At 43.2% G+C, this 20593-nt stretch overlaps 1 protein-coding gene across 1 annotated transcript in view; it reads right to left on the bottom strand.

The window, feature by feature from the left end:
• Positions 1 to 1311: 1311 nt before the first annotated feature.
• Positions 1312 to 20593, bottom strand: part of LOC309552871 (extracellular calcium-sensing receptor-like) — a gene marked incomplete at both ends in the record, with an annotated part of 58396 nt that continues 39114 nt past the window's right edge. Inside the window, 4 exons of the mRNA XM_082253782.1 lie at positions 1312 to 2219; positions 4985 to 5108; positions 13384 to 13611; positions 16761 to 17579. Of these exons, the coding sequence (XP_082109908.1) occupies positions 1312 to 2219; positions 4985 to 5108; positions 13384 to 13611; positions 16761 to 17579 (2079 nt within the window). The remainder of the gene's footprint in view (positions 2220 to 4984; positions 5109 to 13383; positions 13612 to 16760; positions 17580 to 20593) is intronic.

Raw genomic sequence — 20593 nt, 5'->3', positions numbered from 1 at the left:
ACGCCATGGACGTTCTCAATTTTCCAGGCACGAAGTACCGCTAAAGCACAGGCAGGGCACTGGAAAAGCCTGTAGGTGAAATGGCGTGATACAAAGTTGTAATCCTAACAGATTACACTGTATCATGTCATTTTTATTTATTTTTTAATCTCCCGCCAATTCCACCCCCCTGCGACGCGGCGCTGCCAGGGAAGGGAACCGGAAGAAGGTGCCAGCATCATCCAAACACACAGCGGGAGGATGGCTGCAGGAAGGCTGGGGAGGACGGCGGGGGATCGCAGGGAAGGTGAGTATCATTTTGGGGTAATCCTGAGTGTGGCTCGGGGTTACCGCTTTTGGCACTGAATATTAACCCCGAGCCACACTCGGGAATACCGCTAGGAAGGTTAATGTCAATGTTAGGGTCAATGTGTTTTAGTTTGGAAAAAAATGGTTTTATATTTAGCGTCAGTGTGTTTAGATAGCATACAACAAAAAAGAAAAGTGTGTATTTTTGTTTCTGGGCGCTACCATGGGTGCAAAGAATCAATGATGCACAACCACCATGATTGTTAGGAGTAGGAACGTTTATTTTTTTGGTTGTGGGTCATTGTAATGGCATACAAATATACAGAAATATACAGGTTAAGTTTAAAAAATTATAGTTTTTACTATTTTTGGCCAGTTTTCCTTTGAGAGTAAAACAAAATTAGGAGATATCCATTAACATTTGCCACCAAACTAAAGCCTAATATGTCTTGAAAACAAAAGTATAATTCACCTGGATACACAAAGTAGTTGGTTAGTGGTGATATGTACAGTTATACGGTAGGTTGCAAAACCTGATTTGGGGTTTAAAATTTGTTTTGTCCTTAGTCATGAAGGGGTTAAGGAATTTTGGGGGAAAATGGTGTTCTTTATTACATGCAAATAATGCCTTGCCCACAAAGTCAAATTTTAAAACATTGTACCATAGTCAATTTTCTGAAGGCAGTGATAAAGCTCCTGGCTATTCTGAATGTGCGCACCATGTTGTCCAATCACATTATTCCCATCTCTGAACTGATGTCAGTAGACTCGTATCTTTTTGGGTGTAATGGGTTATTGCATGTTGTACAATCATATTGTTAGGCATATATCTTTACTGAATAATGTTGATAAAGAAAAGTTACGCAGACGGACCGTGAGGACATCAGATAATATAAAGTGGCTGCAGCAGGAGTAAGATGCTCTAAGTTTTATATGTATTCCAAAATTATTTTACAGTCTGAGAAAATGGATAACAGCTTGACACGTTAACTTAAAGAGATAAAGGAACACTCCATAATAATTCTACTGTCTTCTGTCTTTTCTCATTAGATAATCTTTAGAGTTAATGTCAGGTCTGAACAAAATAATGAAACATTTAGGAAGAAACATACAGATGATAAGAGCCCAACTGGAGGTCAAGATGGCAAAAATCTCCATGGCCACCGTGTATTTTCCATGGGCACTATAGGACGCTGGAATATAAGATATCCATACACTGAGAAAAGCCAGCATGCTGAAGGTAATAAACTGGGCTTCATTGAAGCTGTCAGGGAGTCTCCGAGCCAGGAAGGCAACAACAAAACTAATGGTGGCCAGGAGAAATAGGTAACTCAACATGGTCCAGAAGGCAACAGGAGAGCCCTCATTACACTCAATGATAATAAACATAGGTTGACTTTGAGTGTTGTAGTGCGGAAAAGGTGGAGCCATAAATAACCATGTCATGCAAAGTAGGAACTGTAGTAAGAAGCCTACTAAAATAATCATATAAGATACGCGAGGATTGGTCCATTTTTTTAGAGAGCTCCCTGGTTTTGTTGCCATGAAAGCAAATACCACCATAATGGTTTTGGCCAAAATACAAGAAATACACAGAGTAAAAACCAAGCCAAATGCAACTTGACGTATAAGGCATTTCTCTGGTTGAGGGTACCCAATAAAAGCCAAAGAACAAAGAAAACAAAGAGAAAGAGACACCAGGAGAAGACAACTTAGGGAGAAGTTGTTGGCTTTAACTATGGGAGTGGATCTGTTACATGTGAAAAGTCTCAAAATTAATTTAGGAGCTATGGATGACACAACAGATATGGCTGCCAAAGTTAACCCTAATGGTTCATCGAAAGAAAGGAACTCAAGCTGCTTTTCAAGGCACTTGGCTTTCTCCAGATTTGGCCACTCACTCCATGGACACTTGAGGCAATCAAGAGAATCTGCAACATATAAGAAATAACTTACTGAATGCCTATTTTATTCCAAAACTTAAGCTGTTACACATAATGGAATCTGAATTTGTATGAGAAGAGATGTGATGTAAGGTGTTACCTGGGGAACTAAAAAAGGTATGTATAGTAATATACAGTGTCTTCTGTCTGTAGGAATGCTGGTTTATACACATACTGCATATGCACATCAGAAAAAGTGAGGTGGCTGGCCAGGAAGCCGGAAGGGTTGGCTTTCTGTGTGACGGAAGTATTGAAAATATTTTTTGCTTTTTGTGTAACCTTTAAAGCCAAAACGCCAAAACGTTTTGATTTTTGGAAATTGCGTTTAACCACTTAAGCCCCGGAAGATTTTACCCCCTTCCTGACCAGGGCCTATTTTGCTATTCGGCACTGCGTGATTTTAACGGACAATTGCGTGGTCGTGCGACGCTGTACCCAAACGAATTTGACGTCCTTTTTTCCCACAAATAGAGCTTTCTTTTGGTGGTATTTGATCACCTGTTCAATTTTTACTTTTTGCGCTATAAACAAAAAAAAACATTTATTTTGAAAAAATAACAATATTTTTAACTTTTTTATATGAAATTCCCCCCCCAAAAGAATGTAAAAATCTAAATTTTTTTAAATTTTTGGCCAATTTGTTTTCTGCTACCTATGTTTGGTAAAAAAAATCAGAATAAGCGTATTTTGATTGGTTTGCGCAAAAGTTATTGTGTTTACTAACTAAGGGAAGGATTTCTGTAATTTTTGGTGTTTTTTTTTTTAACGAGTAATGGCGGCGATCTGCGATTTTTTTTGCGGGACTGCGACATTGCGGCGGACAGATCGGACCCTTGACTGACATTTTTGACACTTTTGGGGGTACCAGTGACATTACAATAGTAATCAGTGCTATAAATATGCACTGTTACTGTAAAAATGACACTGGCAGGGAAGGGGTTAATTTTATTGGAGAGGGAGGGGTTAATGTATGCCTGGTGCTTACTAACGTGTGTGGGGGGAGGTGACTGAGTGACACAGGGACAGATCGCATGTTCAGCTATGCTGAACCCTGCAATCTGTCACTGTTTGTCACTTAGGAGATCCGCCCGCTCTGTTTACACAAGCGGGCGGATCTCCAAACTAGATTCCCCGACCATTGTGGAAGAGCAGCGGTGATCGCCGCCGCTCCTCCCCTAGCCCGACTCCCGCTGTGACTGAAAACAGCGTAGGTCTACGTCGCTGGACGGAATCGAGCCACTTTGCCGCAGTACAGTGGTGGTGTCTGGGGGCCACCTTATACTTAAAGGGTGCTTCCAAATTCCGATAAGCCTCCCAACCTAACATTCCCACAACCACCGGCCAGGGTTGTGGGTGGAAGGGGTCCTTCTCCTAATCAACATGGAGACAAGGGACTTTGCAAGATGGGGTTACCCTTGGCAAGGCATTCCCCCATGTTGAGGGCATGTGGCTTGGTATGGCTCAGGAGAGGGGATGCACACTCATCTCCACCTCCCACCCCCTATCCTGGTCAGCCAGGCTGCTATGATTGTTTAGAGGGACTTTATGCATTATTCATTTATTTATTTATTTTTTTTAGTTACCTCCCTAAAATCCATACCAGACTCAAAGGATCTGGTATGCAATTTTTTTTTTTTTTTTCATTTTTGCTCTAGGATGTGATACCGCAAAAGTGACAGTTACAAAAAAATAAAATAAAATTAAAACCTAATTGCAGGCTTTCTGCGCATGGAGCTTACAATCCAAAGGGAAGGGGAGGTGGTACAAAAGGTAGTGGCTGGGGGGATGATCTGATGGAGGGAACTCAAGTACAGATCTTAGGTGGAGGTGGAGTAGGCTGCCCTGAATAAGTGTGTTTTCAAGGATTGCCTAAAGGCGGACAGGGTAGAAGCTGACCAGACACACTGGGGCAGGGATTTTCAGAGGGTGGGGGAGGCTTTGTAGAAGTCCTGGAGGCGAGCAAGGGAGAAGGTAACAAGGGAGCTAGAGAGCAGGAGGTCCTGGGAAGAATGGAGAGAACAATTTGGGCAATATCTGCAGATGAGGTTGGTGATGTAGCTGGGGGTGATGTTGTTTATGGCCTTGTATGTTTTGGTTTGTATTTTGAATTTTATACAATGGGGTAGGGGAAGCCAGTGAAGAGATTGGCAGAGAGATGAAGCAGTGACGGATCAGTTAGTAAGGTGTATTAATCTGGCTGCAGCGTTCATAGACTGAAGGGGGGGGGGGGTAGCCTGTGTAAAGGTAGGCCAATGGGGAGGGAGTTTCAGTAGAACTCAAGTGCTTTAAAAAAAAAAAAATCACAGCTTCGGGTCTCGTGGAATTTACAAAAACATTTTTTTTTGCATTGGTTTCACAGGGTAGTGCCCACCCTCATGCTATTTAATGGCTGCCCCTAGCCTATTAGCCCAAAAAAAGTGGCATCTTTATTTGACAGATTTGGCTCCCCATGATTTTACATGGGTTCGGCTTCCGAACAGTTTATCTCCTCACAACTCCACACCAAACTCATCAAACCATGTCTTTATAGAGCTGGTTTTGTACACAAGGGAACTAGTTATGGTAAACCAGAGAGGGGCCTTTACCAAACTGTTACCACAAGGCTGGAAGAACACACTTGTCTAAAATATCTTTGTATGCTGTAGTATTAACAGAACCCTTCACTTGGAAACACCAGAACTCACTTCCGGAGTTTCATCTTTTGACAAATGCACTGGAGACCTGCTGCAGCTTTGCTTCCACTTTTAACTTACCAGTTTGGTTGGAGATTTCTCCTTGTGGGCAGGAAACACATGAAAAGCAACATGCAGACTGTCCACTTCTGACAGCTTTTCTGTATCCTGGTTGACAACTCTCACTGCACACTGACACAGGAACCTAGAAAATTGATGGAGTTAAAATGCAGGTTTCTGGAATAAATATTCCAATACAGAAAAGAGTAGGGAAAAAAACAAAGGTTTAATTTCTATCTGCTCTGAATGTTATAGGTTATTTTGGTATATGTAGAACTCCAGGCAAATAGCTTATTATGTGCATGAAAGACATACAGTACATGCTTATTTTACCTACCAAATGGTAAGTCAATCTGTACAGCCAGGCTTGTGATTTTCACAAGATTTCAACACTGCACATACAGTCAGTTTACAAATGTAGGGCGTGGCTACCATCACAGAAGATGGCCGCATTCTAAGCCTGCTCCGCTCAGCCACCCAGGACACAGCCACAGCATAGGGTCCCTGTGACGACCCGCTAAACACCCCACAGACTCCCGAAGCTGTGCCGCACATGACCAGCCGCAAGAAGGAACCCGAACAGCTGAATAAGCTGGCGGGTTTTCTCATCTCACAAGGCTCTGGTCTCCGGCAAAATGGCGGCGGCCCGGGATCACAGCACCGCTGCATACCCTGCATCCACTCCCATCCGCTCCACTGGCACACCGAATCATCGGCAATCCCGACAGTGGCAACTCCTCAGGGTCCGCCTCGCCTCCTTATCCATCCTCTAGGAGCCCGGCGAGGAACAAACTGAGGAGGGAGTCTCCACAGCGCTCACAGCACAGTACAGGTATGGAGGTTAACTACTCACAGCCAGCTGCCTCATCTGCCTCTCCCCTTACAAGTGATCCCTTTGCTTCCATTCCCACTGGGGGCAATCCGGTATCAGACACAGTTCTTAAGGACATGTTGCACTCACTGAGAGCCTCCATGCAATCAGATCTACTAGCCTGTATGCAGCAATTTAAGTCTGATATCTCTTCACTGGGCACCAGGGTTGATTCCATTGAACGCAGAATGAACGCACAAGTCTCATCGTTTAATGGCATGATTGAGACCCTAAATACTCAAACAGAAGAGATCAAATGGCTCAAAACCAAAGTGGCAGTTCACGAGGACTGTTTCAGAAGAAACAACATTAAAATCAGGGGCATCCCAGAATCCGTCCTGCCCTCATAGCTTATGGCCTATGTCAATACCCTCTTCTCTGCCCTGGTCCCATCACTATCCAGCTCAGAACTACTCATAGACAGGATACACAGACTAGCGCAGCTTCCCTCACTTACTGTTTTCCTGGATGTTTGTCACATATTAAGTTGCTGCTATTGTTTCTTTGATATTTAGCGCAGTTTTTCCCCCTTTTTCTATAGGATACACAGACTGCCTAAACCAACCTTCCTGGCTGGTGACCTCCCTAGAGATGTTCTTCTGAGGGTGCACTTCTACCACGCCAAAGAACAACTCATGATGGCATTTAGGCATGCTGCCAATCTCCCTGAAGGCTATGGAAATCTCCAGCTGCTCCCAGATCTCTCCCGACACACGCTGCAAGCCAGGAGAAATCTAGCCACGGTCACCAAAGCCCTGAGGAACCACAATGTGCCCCACAAATGGAAATATCCGGCGACCCTTTCAATTATTCATGCGGGATCAACAGTCCTCATCAAAACACTGGAGGAAGGGATTAATGCATTGCAAAGATGGAACATTCTGCCTCCAACACATTCTGCCCCATCTGCATCTCCTCCCCTAAGACCACTGGAGGGTGAATGGCAAGTAGTATCTCGCAAACGACCTACAAAACCAACAACCGCCAACGCGGGTCCCAACTTCTGAATCTACTTAAGTTCCACTTAAGTGTCCATGGCCATAGAAGGTAATACTTTTATCTGGCCCCTCTCTTATTTCTTTACGGACGTACCCATTCGTGGACTGCTGTGACGGTCCCATTTTTATTCTTGCTCCATGTTTTTGTTCTCTGTTTTCTTTTTTTTTTTATGCCCGTACTACTTGCACCATACATGCCGAGTTGTGCTACAAGCTACTGGCTCCTAAGATTCAAAGTCACCTGGTCCACGTCTCTTCAAAGGCCACACCACTTTCCTACCTATGGGATTACAGCAACACCTCGACTTAATCGCAGCTCACCGACACATCTGCAAATATGACCATCAAATTTCTCTTGATAAACGCAAATGGTCTGAACCATCCTGCCAAGAGACGCTCCTTATGGAAAGAGATTGCGTCCAGCAAGGCTGATGTTGTAGCCGTTCAAAAAAATCACTTCCAGACAGGGAACCACCCACTTTGCTCCCACAGGGACTTCCCGCATGTACTTTTGGCCTCCAGCCCTGAGAAGAAGAGGGGAGTTATGCTGGCGTTCAAGAACTCTCTAACAGTTAAACTTCATACATCCATCCTAGGGCCTCAAGGATGATTCATCATTGTTACCTGTGAAGTGAATGATCTGCCGATGACCATCGTGACCTTCTACGCCCCGAACACGCACCAACTCAGGTTCATTCGCAGACTCCTCAAGCAAGTATATCGTATTAGACATGGACATCTGTTGCTATGTGGGGACTTTAACCTAGTTGTCGATCTTGGGTTGGACTCTTCTTCTTCCCCCCAGGGCCAACAACCTGTGTTGGAGGAACTATTGCATGCCGACAAATTATATGATGTTTGGAGGTGTCATCACGCATCAGAGCGGTATTACTCCTTCTTCTCCTCCAGACATCATTCCTATTCTCGTTTGGACATGTTCATTACAGACCTGTTCTTACTGGGCAGGGCGTCCTCCTCGGTGGTCAAGGACATCACTTGGTCTGACCATGCTGCGGTGGAATTGACCATCGAGGAGGGCACACCGACCATGAAGCCCTCAGTATGGCGGTGTGATACCAGAACACTGCAGGATCCAGGCTGTCATGCTCACATACCTGAGGGATTGCGGGAGTTCTTTGATATTAATACACCATCGGTCTCTGACCCTTGGGTGTTGTGGGGTGCGCACAAGGCCTTCATCTGAGGGGTGTGCATCCAGCAGCAGGCAAGACTTAGAAGACTGCGGAATGCCAACTGTCATAATTTTTGTCTCATATCTGAACGCTAGAAGCCGGTAACAAAAGCATGCCATCCAATGATACATCGATGTTTCTGATAAAACTCAGAAAAGAGCTCTGCCTTCTTCTCCTGGAGCAGTCAGACAGACACCTGAACTGTCTGAAACAACGCTACTACTCTCAGGCGAATAAGGCTGGGAAACATTTAGCTAACCAAGTCAAATGCAGACAGGCCAAATCCAGAATTCATTTTCTTCTAGAAGCGTCCACTAACAGTAGAATATCTCATCCACAAGCCATAGCTGACGAATTTGCCAAATTCTACAGCTCACTCTATAACCTAAACAATGACTCCTCTGAACACCAACCGATGGAGGCTGACATAGACCACTTTTTAAATTCGATGAATCTACCCACTCTCTCTGCTTCTCAACTAGACACACCTAATTCCCCGATATCCACAGACGAAGTCCGTGCCAGTATCAAGTCCCTACCGCCCGGCAAATCCTCTGGTCCTGAGGGTCTTTCTAATGAGTACTATCAACTCTTCCTTTCTAACATTAGCCCCGCACTAACCGACGTGTTTAATAAAGCCGTGGCCGAATCCTCCTTACCCCCGGAGATCTTAAGTGCCCACATAGTCACGCTCCCTAAGCCAGGAAAAGACCTGGTTATACCAGCGAACTTTCGCCCAATATCCTTATTAAATTCGGACGCAAAAATATTTGCAAGAATACTCTCCAAGCTTATACAATCGATACTACCGGCATTGATCAAAAAAGACCAAATGGGATTTACACCTGGTTGGCAGACCTCTGATGCCACAGAAGAATGATAGACATAATTAATTTAGCCAAACACACCAAAACACTTTCCGTACTCCTAACCTTGGCCCTATACTTTCTGCCATCCAAGCCCTATACTCATCCCCCATGGCCCAAGTTCACGCCTCTGGCCTCTTGTCCAAACAATTCCCAATCACGAATGGCACCAGACAGGGGTGTCCACTGTCCCCGACCATATTCAATCTACTTATAGAGCAACTAGCAGAATCCATATGACCCCACCCAAATATCATTGGCTTTTCCTTCCCTCGCTCGCACGACAAAATAAATTTATTTGCTGATGATATAATCTTAATGCTAACTAACCCTTCTACATCTCTCCCAGCCGCTTACAGTGTCCTTCAAACATTTAGCAAAATTTCCTACTACAAATTGAACGCCTCCAAGTCCACGATCCTCTATTTAGGAGTTAACCCCGCGATCCAATCACAGCTCCAATCTTCTATACCTATCCCCTGGTCGTCCGACAGCATACTGTACATTATCTAGGTATTGACTTACCCGCAAATCCCTCCCAACTTTTATCAACTAACCTAACCACAATTCTAACTAAGACAAACACAGAGCTCTCCCGTATGCGCCCACTACATCTTACGTGGAGTGGGAGGCTTGCTGCGTATAAAATGTTTATACTTCCGCAGCTTTTATATCTCTTTAGGGCTCTCCCCATTCCATTTCCCGAAATGAGCCTAGCCAAGCTAACTAAAGGCATGAGGAGTTATGTGTGGAACGGTGGGAGAGCTAGATGCGCTCCCTCCGTTCTCACCAAAAAAAGGCAATTCGGCGGTGCAGTCATGCCAGATATCCCAACGTACTACTGGGCCACAATCTTAGCACAAACGCATAATTGGATTGGCAACTCGGAAGCGCCCCTATGGGTGGATTTGGAAACCAACATCGCCCCCTTCTCAGACCTCCAAGTCCTTCTCACCAGCGATAAATGGATCAAATGGGAGCTGAAAGATCTTCCTCCCACCATGCAAGCATCCCTCCGCATGTGGCGTAGATCCACAGTGCCACAAAACGACCAAGACTTTCTCTCTATAACACCTTTCCCAGTTTCCCTACTTAGCAAACACTTACCAGACATCCCTATATCTCTCCTCCACAAGTGGAATGTCCATACCCTGGACCAATTCTACAATGAAGGATCCCTAATCCCCGCCTGTGATTTCATGCACAAACACGGTATACCGCAGTCCTTCTTCTATAAGTGTGGGAACTGTTCACATCACCAACACCAGTACCTGCAAAGCTCTCTCAATACTAACATGTTTAAGTGGGAGCGAGACCTCAAGGAAACCTTCTCCATCCCTCAGTGGAAGCAGGACGTTATCAGTGGTGAATAGATATTCGCATTGTGTCAACCACTGGGAGATGACAATGAAAATTACTAATAGGTGGTACTACACACCTTATAGACTGGTGGGTTTCTCAGCAAACTATTCCCCTCTATGCTGGAGAGACTGCTCGCAAACTGGTACACTAATTCACGTAGTGTGGACTTGTCTCTTCCTCACTGGTCTCTGGAACTAGGTGTTCAGTTACATAGCATCACAGACTGGTTGTATTCTTGCCCCCAACCCAGCACTAGCAATTCTCCACCTAGGTATAGGGAACATACCGCAGCAATACAGACCCTGGATCACGCATGTATTGCTAGCCACTAGAACACTTATACTACATAAATGGATAACTACTACACCTCCTACTCTATCTGAGGTTATATCCCTGCTGAAAATGAACTACCAATTTGAAAGATCATTAGCTATAAACTCCCTCTCATTGAAGACATTTAGTACCTACTGGGACTTTTGGGCCTCTAATTGTTAGTTTACAAATGTAGTACTTGACTAATTAATTCACCTTTCATGTATACTAATGTTGTAATCAAGGAGCTGACCTAGGAAGAAGTAGTGTTTAACCACCAGATAGCAGAGTGACGCCACTAACTATCAGAGGTGTGTGTATCTTACGAAAAGTTGGCACCATTACGAATCCATTGGGAGATAAAACAGAGAACATATATGTTTTGTATGTGTATTTAGCTTGCTTGCTTCTATTTGCACATTGTCCTGCAGCCATTGGTTGCTCGGGTTTCAGAGCCTTTATTCCATACTGCCATCTTGGTCCTCTTCAGCTGGCTACCTCTTCTGGTTTCACATAGCCCATCCTTCAAAGACAGGGTAGCTAATATTCCCCAGCTGCTCTGTGAATGGGCTCTGCCTGCCTCCAGGAGTTAATTAACGAGACCAGCCTTTCTCAATCTTTTCAACACAGAGGAACACTTGAAAAAACGTTCCAGTCTCAGGGAACCCCTATTAAAAAATACTATATCTACAACTCATGATACATTAGTGAGATGGTCAGTTGGAAAATAGCTCCTTACACTTGTGGTCATTGGGAAGAATTACCCCCTCATAGATAGCTTAAAATATCATTGGTGTCAGTGGGAACTTATCTGAGAGGCAGAAAATGCTCATTGCTCAAGGAACCCCTGGTAACCTTTGGAGGAACCCTAGAGAAACCTTGCACTAGATTATCCTGGGACCTGCCAGAGCATAACACATCATTCTGACCTAGGGCAGAATGGCGGTGAGGGTGGACTCACTGTAAAAAAAAAAAAAAAAAAAACACAAGGAATGTCCTTTCATGGCCTAAGAAAAACTATTTTTATTCAAGCGGAGGTGGTAGCAGAGCCAGAGACTCCAAGTTATTTTAGAGTGTAAAGTTATGCTTTAAATATAACTGGACAAAAGCAAGTAGCTTTGCAATTTTCCTGATATTTAGCTTTAACCTCCCTGGCATGTCAGGATTTCTGTGCTAAAAGCGGTACATTATTTTGCATGGAAATCTGTTGTTTTACATTTTAAAACTCACTTTCCCCTGCAATCGCCTGCCATCCTCCCCCACCGTCCTCCCCCGTTGTCCTACCGCTGTCCTCGGGCTGTGTGCTTGGCAGATGCCAGCATCTGTCCTCCGGTTCCCTTACCTGCGAGCTTTGCGACACAGGGGGGTGGAACCGGCGGCAATTTAAAAAATGTAAATACACCAAATGAGATGATACAAAGTTATGATCCTAATGGATTACACTGTATGATCCCATTTCACCACAGGATTTCACCTGGTGAATTTTCCAGTGCCCTGCCTGTGCTTCCAGTGCTTTGTGCCTGGAAAATAGAGAACGACCATGACTTCCAAAAAGCGTTCTTTTTGCACAAAAGCGCTTCTAGACAAACTGGAAAACAGCGACAGTGAAACGGAGTTACTTGAAGAACTGAGCGATAGCGATTCATGGGAAAATTGGTCATCAGGTACGGAAAGTGACGACAGCGACGATTCTGATGTCTCTTTCTGGCACATCGCTGCGTTGGAAATTCTGAAGAATATTTTGATAAACTTCCCAAATTCCACAAGCGATGTGCCAGAAAGAGACATCAGAATCATCGCTGTCGTCACTTTCGATACCTGATGACGAATTTTCCCAAGAATCGCTATCGCTCAGTTCTTCAAGTAACTCAGTTTCACTGTCGCTGTTTTCCAGATTGTCTAAAAGCGTGTTTGTGCAAAAAAAAAAAAAAAAAACACTTTTTGGACGCCATGGTCATTCTCTATTTTCCATGCACAAAGCACTGGAAAAGCACAAGCAGGGCACTGGAAAAGTCACCAGGTGCAATCCTGTGCTGAAATGGCATGATACAGTGTAATCCGTTAGGGTCACAGCTTTGTATCATCTCATTTAGTGTATTTACATTTTTGAAATTGCAGCCGGTTCCACCCCCCCTGCGTCGCAAAGCTCCCAGGGAAGGGAACCGGAAGGCAAGTGCCGGCAATCGGCCGTGCACAGAATGGGGAGAGACTGTCAGGATGGCGGGGAGGACCACGGGGGAGTGTGATTCTGGGGTAATCCGGAGTGTGGCTCGGGGTTACCGCTTTTGGTACTGAAAGTTAACCCCGAGCCACACTCGGGAATATTGCCAGGGGGGTTAAAAAGCAAAAGTAATAAATTAAATCAGTTGAAAAATTGCAGATGTGAATTTAAAAATGTACTTAGGGACTGTGTCTGTGGGCTTTTGTTTACGTCAGGCAAGTTTTGCATACCCATACAAGTCTATAGGAATATAAAACCTGTTTGAAACAGATCAAATACAGCTCAGAAGGAGGTCAACTGCAGGTCCATTCCACCTGTCATGGTATTTTGAATGATCTGGTAGCATCTCAAAGCAAACTCATGCCATCAATACAAGCCCAAGCACTTCAACGCAGGTCCTTAAGTGTAAGTTCAGCAGAACACTTTTTCATAGTTTTGGACAAAATGAGGCAAAATTAGAGCCCGTTTATTCTTTTTTTCTGCTGTCCAAAACTCTTGTTAGAAGATTTCCTCTAATTCCTGTCCTGCTCAACGTTTTACCTGACAGGAAGTGACAGAAATAAAAATATATATTCTGTCTTTCCAAATTTCACTTACCTCTTGGTCTTCTGTGGCCCATAACAAAAGGCTGGAGTTGATGGCGAAGACCTGACCAGAAGCAGCTGTGGTGTCATAACTGCCAACCTTGACCTGTTTTATAGTTCCTTCTGGGGTCATCTGCCAGTTCACAATGTCATAGATGGCTGGTGGGTCTCCATTATCATCAAAGTAAAGCTCTCTCCCACTGCTCAAAGTGACCCTCACCCTCTTCATATAATACAGCAGCTGTACAATGAAGAAAAAGGGAGACTGCCATTTGTATGCTTACAATGGTGTAGCTTTTAAAACACAATTATTTTATTCATACCATGCCATTCACATACCACTGTACCAGTAGCATTGCCTCCCTTCTTATAACTAGGTAAAGCTAATCAGCAAGATTAGAGCCATAATATAATATTATGCCCCTTTTTTAATAAAGGATTTGTCAAAAACTGTCTCATATGGTTATTACTTTTGTACGCATTTATGGTAAACGGGTAGGGGTGTACAGGATACCCATTCACATAGAGGGGGGGCAGGATCTGAGGGCCCCCTTGTTAAAGATTTTGATGAGCCCCCTGCCCTTAGACCCCGACAACCACAGCCCAGGGTTGTCGGGAAGAGGCCCTTGTCCCCATCAACATGGAGACAATGTGATTTGGAGTGGGGGGTAGAGCTCGCTTGTCCCCCCCATCCCCCCTCCTGACCTGCCAGGTTGATTGCTCAGATAAGGGTTTGGTATACATCCTGGGGGGGACCCCACAACGTTTTATTTTTAAATTTGGCATGGACTTGGGGGGGGGGGACACCACACATTTTTTTCTTAATTTTTTTCTTAATTTTTTTTACCGGCACTTTTTTCTTTTTTTATTAAGCTGTCAGCGGGGAAACCCATTGACAGCTGAGGACTCATCGGATGTTAAGGATGCAGTGGCCGGCTTCCCTGCCCCGCTCCTTAACAACGAGCTTACACTGCGCCCTGATTGGGCAAAGCTTTGCCCAAACAGGGTGCAGAATGCACTGTGCAGCTCTCAGTGTATTGCAGGGTGTTTGTTGGGGTGAACACCTTGCAAATTATGGTGTTCGGCGAATGGCCAAACAGGCAAATATTCAGTCCAAACTTATGCTTGGGTCAAACCGTTCACCCTTTCCTGATTAAGAATTAACTGATTGTTTCACAATGTTCTTTCTCAATCTAATTAAGCTATTCTCAACCAGGGTTCTGTGGGACCCCAGGATTCCTCTAGAGCACGGGGTCTCCAAACTATGGCCCTCCAGTTGTTCAGAAACTACAATTCCCATCGTCCCTAGTCATGTCTGTGAATGTCAGAGTTTTACAAAGCCTCATGGGATGTGTAGTTCCGCTACAGTGGGATGGCCGTAGTTTGGAGATCCCTGCTCTTGAGGTTGCTAGAGGTTTATTGAGCTGTGGCTGATTGACCTCCTATCTGACTGTGCTTGCATAGTTCTGTAACCAATGCCGCTTGGCAGAACCAGCATGAAATGTGAGCCATTCACATAAGGAAGATGGTTTGGGGAGGGGAGGTAGGATGCTGTCTGTAAACCAACAGCGCATGCAATACATTCTATTCATGTTCCCATATTTACTATACTTTACTTAATATTTGAAAGTTTTTAAAATTGACAGGGACACATCGGGAGCCCTGTGGCAGGTACTGTGGACATAATGTCTGCCGGCACTCGCCGATGATCCAGCAGAGAGGCAGAACCCTGATCTGCCTTGTTTACATAGAGGGAAGGCATGGATCCTGTGTCTCTGCAAAGCAGGGACATGGATCCATGTCTTCCCCTATTAAAAGCACCTCCCACACTGTACAAAAACACAGGCTAGGCAAACAGTTAACCATTTGATTGCTCCTGATGTTAACCCCTTCCCAGCCAGTGTCATTAGTAGTGCATATTTTTTTAGCACTGATCACTGTATTAGTGTCACTGTTTCCCAAAAAAGTGTCAAAAGTGTCAGTTACTGTCTGAATATCTGCCGCAATATCGTAGCCCTGCTATAAGTTGCTGATTGCCACCATCACTAGTAAAAAAAAAAAAAAATATCCCATAGTTTGTAGATGCTATAACTTTTGTGCAAACCAATCAATATACATTTATTGGGTTTTTTTTTACCAAAAATATGTAGAACATTTTTGGTAAAAAAAATACATATTGGCCTAAATTTATGAAGATTTTTTATTTTTTTTTATTGGATATGTTTCATAGCAGGAAGTAAAAATAATTATCTATTATCTATATCTATCTGCACTAAATGGAAAAGTTATTGAGTTCAGATGTTTACAGGTAAGGGCACTATTAATTAAAAAGGTTATGCAATTGTGTTCTTTAACCTTGTAGTAACAGGTTTGGGAAGATTATTTTCTGTTCCAGCATTGATGTAGTCTCCTACCACCTCAATGAAGACATTGTTTGATGGGTTTGCTGAGGAATAGCTAAAGTGGTTTGCACAGAGCCCTGACCTTAACCCTACTGATCACCTTTGGGATGAATTGGAATGTCAATTGAGAGCCAGATATTTGCACCCCACATCAGTAACTGATCTCAAAAATTATCTTTTGGCTGAATTGGCACAAATTCCCACAGACACACAAACATTTCGTAGAAAGTCTTCCCAAAAGAGTGGAGGCTGTCATAGCTGCAAAAAAAAAAAAAAAAAAAGGAGGGGGGGGGGCAACTATATATTATTACCCATGGTTTTGGATTGTTCAACAAGCTCATATAAGGTACATATTCAGATACGTTACCTTAAATATATTATCAGTGGCTGGTACTCTGCTCTTGAGAAACTGGAAATCCCCAAATACTCCAAACATCTCTGAGGTCAAAAATCACATGGATATCATTCTGTGCTTTGAAATAATAATGGCCTACAAAACAGGAACTCACTCTAAATTCTATAACATACTGTATGTTCAATATGGCCACAATTTAGGACAAAGATTCAGTAAACCCCTGTGCACTCATTTGATGAGGTTCCAATACTTATAGTGCATTCTCCCATTTTTGTTTTCTTTTTATTGTGTATGTTTATTATAGCCTTTCCTGGATTTATATATCCCCTAGGGCAGGGGGCTCGAAACTATGGCCCTCCAGTTGTTCAGGATCTACATTTTCCATCATGCCTAAGCATGTCTGTGAATGTCAGAGTATGTATCTTATCTGAGCTTTCACGTTTTTGCTGCACTGCTCTAAATATTTCCCTTTAGGGAGGACACACTTCTTATACATCTGATTATGGCTATGTCGATTTTAATTATAAACTGTCAAAACTCAAAAAAAAAAATCCATTTGAAATAAGGTATTGTTCCGATGTCCACATGTTTTTGCCCATTTGTATATATACTAAAGTGCGAATATGAGATTACCTGCCAGGAGGTAAAACTGCGCATATTTGCACAACTTCCATTGGAGAATGAACCTCCAGTTTTGCCGCAGTTTTGGAGATCCTGCAAAGCTTTAGCCACAACATGAACTGCAGTGTAGATATTGTAGGCCACCCGTAAATTGGAGACATCGTTGTAGCTGTTCTTGATGCTGTCTAGACTCTCTTCTCCAGTGCAAATTTTTTCTTGGGTTAGCAATTTCTTACTATTCGGAAACTTGCAGCTGAATGCTTCCTCCCAAAATGACTTCACCAGGTCTCCTCCCAAAGACATATTAGGATGGATCTTGTAAAGATATTCATGAAACCCTGGAATCCCCTCACTATAAAAAGCTAAACCAACTGTTCCAACAAGGAGATGAGCAAAGCCTCCCATATACTGTAAAGTAGTTGTGGACCACCCTTCGCTGGCAACAAATACTTTTCCAGTGATATTTTGCTTTGTCATTTCATCAAGAATTGGCAGCAAATCAAGACCAGCAGCAAAGACGACAATAGTCCTGGCCACTGACTGCTTTATGACTTTGACAATTTGTGGAGCATTGCGATCTTGCTTGCTGGTCAAAATATTCTCAGTGAAGGCCACACAGGCTCCAGCCTTTGTGATCTCCTGTTTAACCAGCTGAATTCCTTGCTGTCCATAGTCATTGTCCACAGCCAGAAGACCGATCCATATCCAACGAAAATGCAAAACTAGCTTGGCCAGGCCCTTGGATTGAAATGCATCACTTGGAACAGTTCGAAAGAAGGAAGGGAATTTTTTACGGTCACTCAAGAGGGAGCTTGTGGCATAATGACTGACCTGTTCAAGAAAAGTAAAGAGATGTAAATTCCTTCTTCAGGTGTTTTAGTTTGCAATAATATTTCAATTAGGTAACATCAAGTATGCTGTTTACCAAGACATGATCTTCGTTTGGCAATAATAATGGGCTTATTTTACTAGCTTAAATAACTCTGGGGAGGGGGCCCTTGATTAAAAAGTAAAGGAAACCCTTTCTGCTGGAAGCTTGCCAGGGTAAAGTATGTTTCCTTGAACACAATAGGCTAGGTGGGACTTTAAGTGAGACCCCAGCAGGTAGTGCCCTATATCAAGAAAAAAGAGGTTAAAGGATTATACCAATAGCATGACCTGCTTGTCTCACACAAAGTCCCAAATAGGAAATTAGGGATTGAAAGGCATTGTGCTTTACAGGCCACGCCCCATATATAAAATCCCTATCTGTCTTTATACTGCATCCACCAAGGGGATGGAGGTGTAATGCTTCTCAGCTGGTCCTTTCCAGTTTGTACCATCGTTACAACTTAGTTATTTGAGTTTTGAGACAACAGACCAGTCATGGATGGGGGTGGGTTGGGGGAGGTTGGGCTGTCTCGCTCTCACCTGTTCCCCCATCCATCCATTAGCAGCCATGTGCTTCCAGTGTGGAGACACTAAATTAGGAGTGTTAGGACTGCAGATTTAACAGGGTGCCGTGAAGTGGCTCTGCAGCTTACACATGCGTTTGCAAATGTGTGTCAACTAAACCCCTGTTCTTTGTATCAAGAGACAGGTCTACTTGGTTGGTAACAGACTGGAGGGAGAGTACATCAGACTGGGGGCTGGCTGACTTTCATGCACCTCTTATAATCCTTCAACCTCTTTTTTCAAGTATTTTTCCTTGAACCTTCATGTGCACTGAGCTGAAAGCTCAAATAATGTTATCTGTTACCTACAAGAACTACATCCCCCCCAAGTTTATGGAGATACACAGTCAGAGGGGAAAGTCTTTGTAGTCCAAATCAGGAGAGCAGACTAGAGAGACAGTTTGGATTGAACACATGCTGTTTGGACATTTATCCCAACGCTGAATGTTTAGGGCATTTGGTGTGGAAGAAGGTAACAGCTTCAGGCTGTCAATGGTTGTTAAGCAATCAGTGGGTGCTTGTATCTGCTGCATCCTTACCAACCACTGACATCACCTGACCCATTCACTAACATGGTTGGGAATCCCCGGCTACATATTCAAATGGGGCAAATTGAAGGGGGTCACATCATTGCCTAAATAGGGGCACTTGGCCATATATGGCCAATAGCATTTATGTCACCACTATCCTTGTCCCTTCCCTTACGTAGCTGATTAAAGTTCGGGGAGCTGCCAATTGGCTACTTGTAACATTGGGTCGTTTATGCCAAGTCTTTTTTTTCTTTTGTCAAATCTGTGAGAGGCAGGCATTGTGATTGATGATGGATTTACATATTTGGGGGATTTTTTTTTTTTCTAATGACTTTTTTAGGTTACATCTTCTTTTTTATATAAATGAGAAGGAGTATTATATACCCCATAATCATTCATTAAGGGGCGGGGGTATCTAGGGGCCCACTTATTACTAAAAATGTAATATGTTCCATATTCAGAAAATCCCCCAGCCAGCAGACCCCCAAAACTACTGGCCAGGGAGATTTTCCGAATTTGGAAACATTTACACCTTTCCAAAAGTCCCCCAAAATACATAACAGATCCTTGGAAGATTTTTTTTTTAGAAGAAGAAACTGGCTATCCAGCAATCAAATGTCATTTGCTGGCAATTTTTAATTTTTTCCTTTGTTTTGTTAATGCCAGTGCAGTTGCAGCTCTTTCTGTACTTCGTGCCTCTTCACTGTCAGGATTAGGACATTCCCAAGCATGTTATTTAAAGGAATAGGATACTTTTATTGTTTAATTTTAAGCATTTAAAAAATCAATGTTACTGGCCAAATTGACTTAAAAAAAAAAAAAAAACATTTTTGCTTTGGTACAGTACATATTCCCCATGGCAAAGCCCATACCACCATGCTATTTTTATTTTATTTATTTTTTTTGCACCTTCTTGCCTATTAGTTTAGAAAATGGGAATTTTAATTTGACATTTTTGGAAACTGAATCTAGATTATAAGAGTCATGAGCGCAGTGTGATAGAATATCCTAAAGACAGGAGTCATCAACCCTCTTTCCTTTGTATCAAAACGGGAGACCTCTGTGGCTTTTCTTTGGTGTCCAATGGGAACATTCACATAGGGAATAATCAATGGTTCACCGACAAATCATGCATGTAAGATGAATCAAAGAAACTCCCATAGTGTGAAACCCTATACAATTTAGTAAAAATAAAAGATACCAATTACTTACATAGAGGCAGTTAAAAATGAGCATATATATGCAATGTATATCCGTCCCGGGATTCAAGCCGACGGCCACATGGGGACAGCGGGTGTGGTAACATCGTGAGTATGGACTCCTCCCTATGCGTTTCGTGAAATATCACGTCTTGGGGGCATTGGATACTAATATTTTAGGTAAAGTTGATCCAGGGAATATCCAATTGCCTCTTGGGGGATCAGGAAGGATTTTTTTCCCCTGCTGGAGCAAATGGATAATGCTTTGCTGTTTTTTTTTTTGCCTTCCTCTGGATCAACTGTGGGCATAGGATTGTGTATATAGGATTGTATATTTGTATTCCCTTCTATTGGTTGAACTTGATGGACTTGTGTCTTTTTTCAAGCAGACTAACTAGGTAATATTCAAACTTCCATAATTATTAACAAATGTTTACTGATCTGACAGCAGACCTAAATATGATTGGTGGTTATGGTCAGCTTCATTGTGAAAATCACTCTTGCTCATTGCAGGATCTCTCCTGAGCAAAATATGGGAGAGACAGAGGCAGGGAGCAAGGGATTCAAGTGTAGATTTATCTCACATATACAAAATGTATTACAACATTCAAAGTGCTCTGGTTGGCAGCTCACGAACCAAAAAAAGGCTCTAGGAAGTTTTTCAGGTGAAATCCAAGGGGCAT

This window comes from Pelophylax lessonae, assembly GCF_965119305.1.
Source record: "Pelophylax lessonae genome assembly, chromosome: 4".
Taxonomy (NCBI): domain Eukaryota; kingdom Metazoa; phylum Chordata; class Amphibia; order Anura; family Ranidae; genus Pelophylax; species Pelophylax lessonae.
This window is presented reverse-complemented; position numbering and strand designations above follow the sequence as displayed.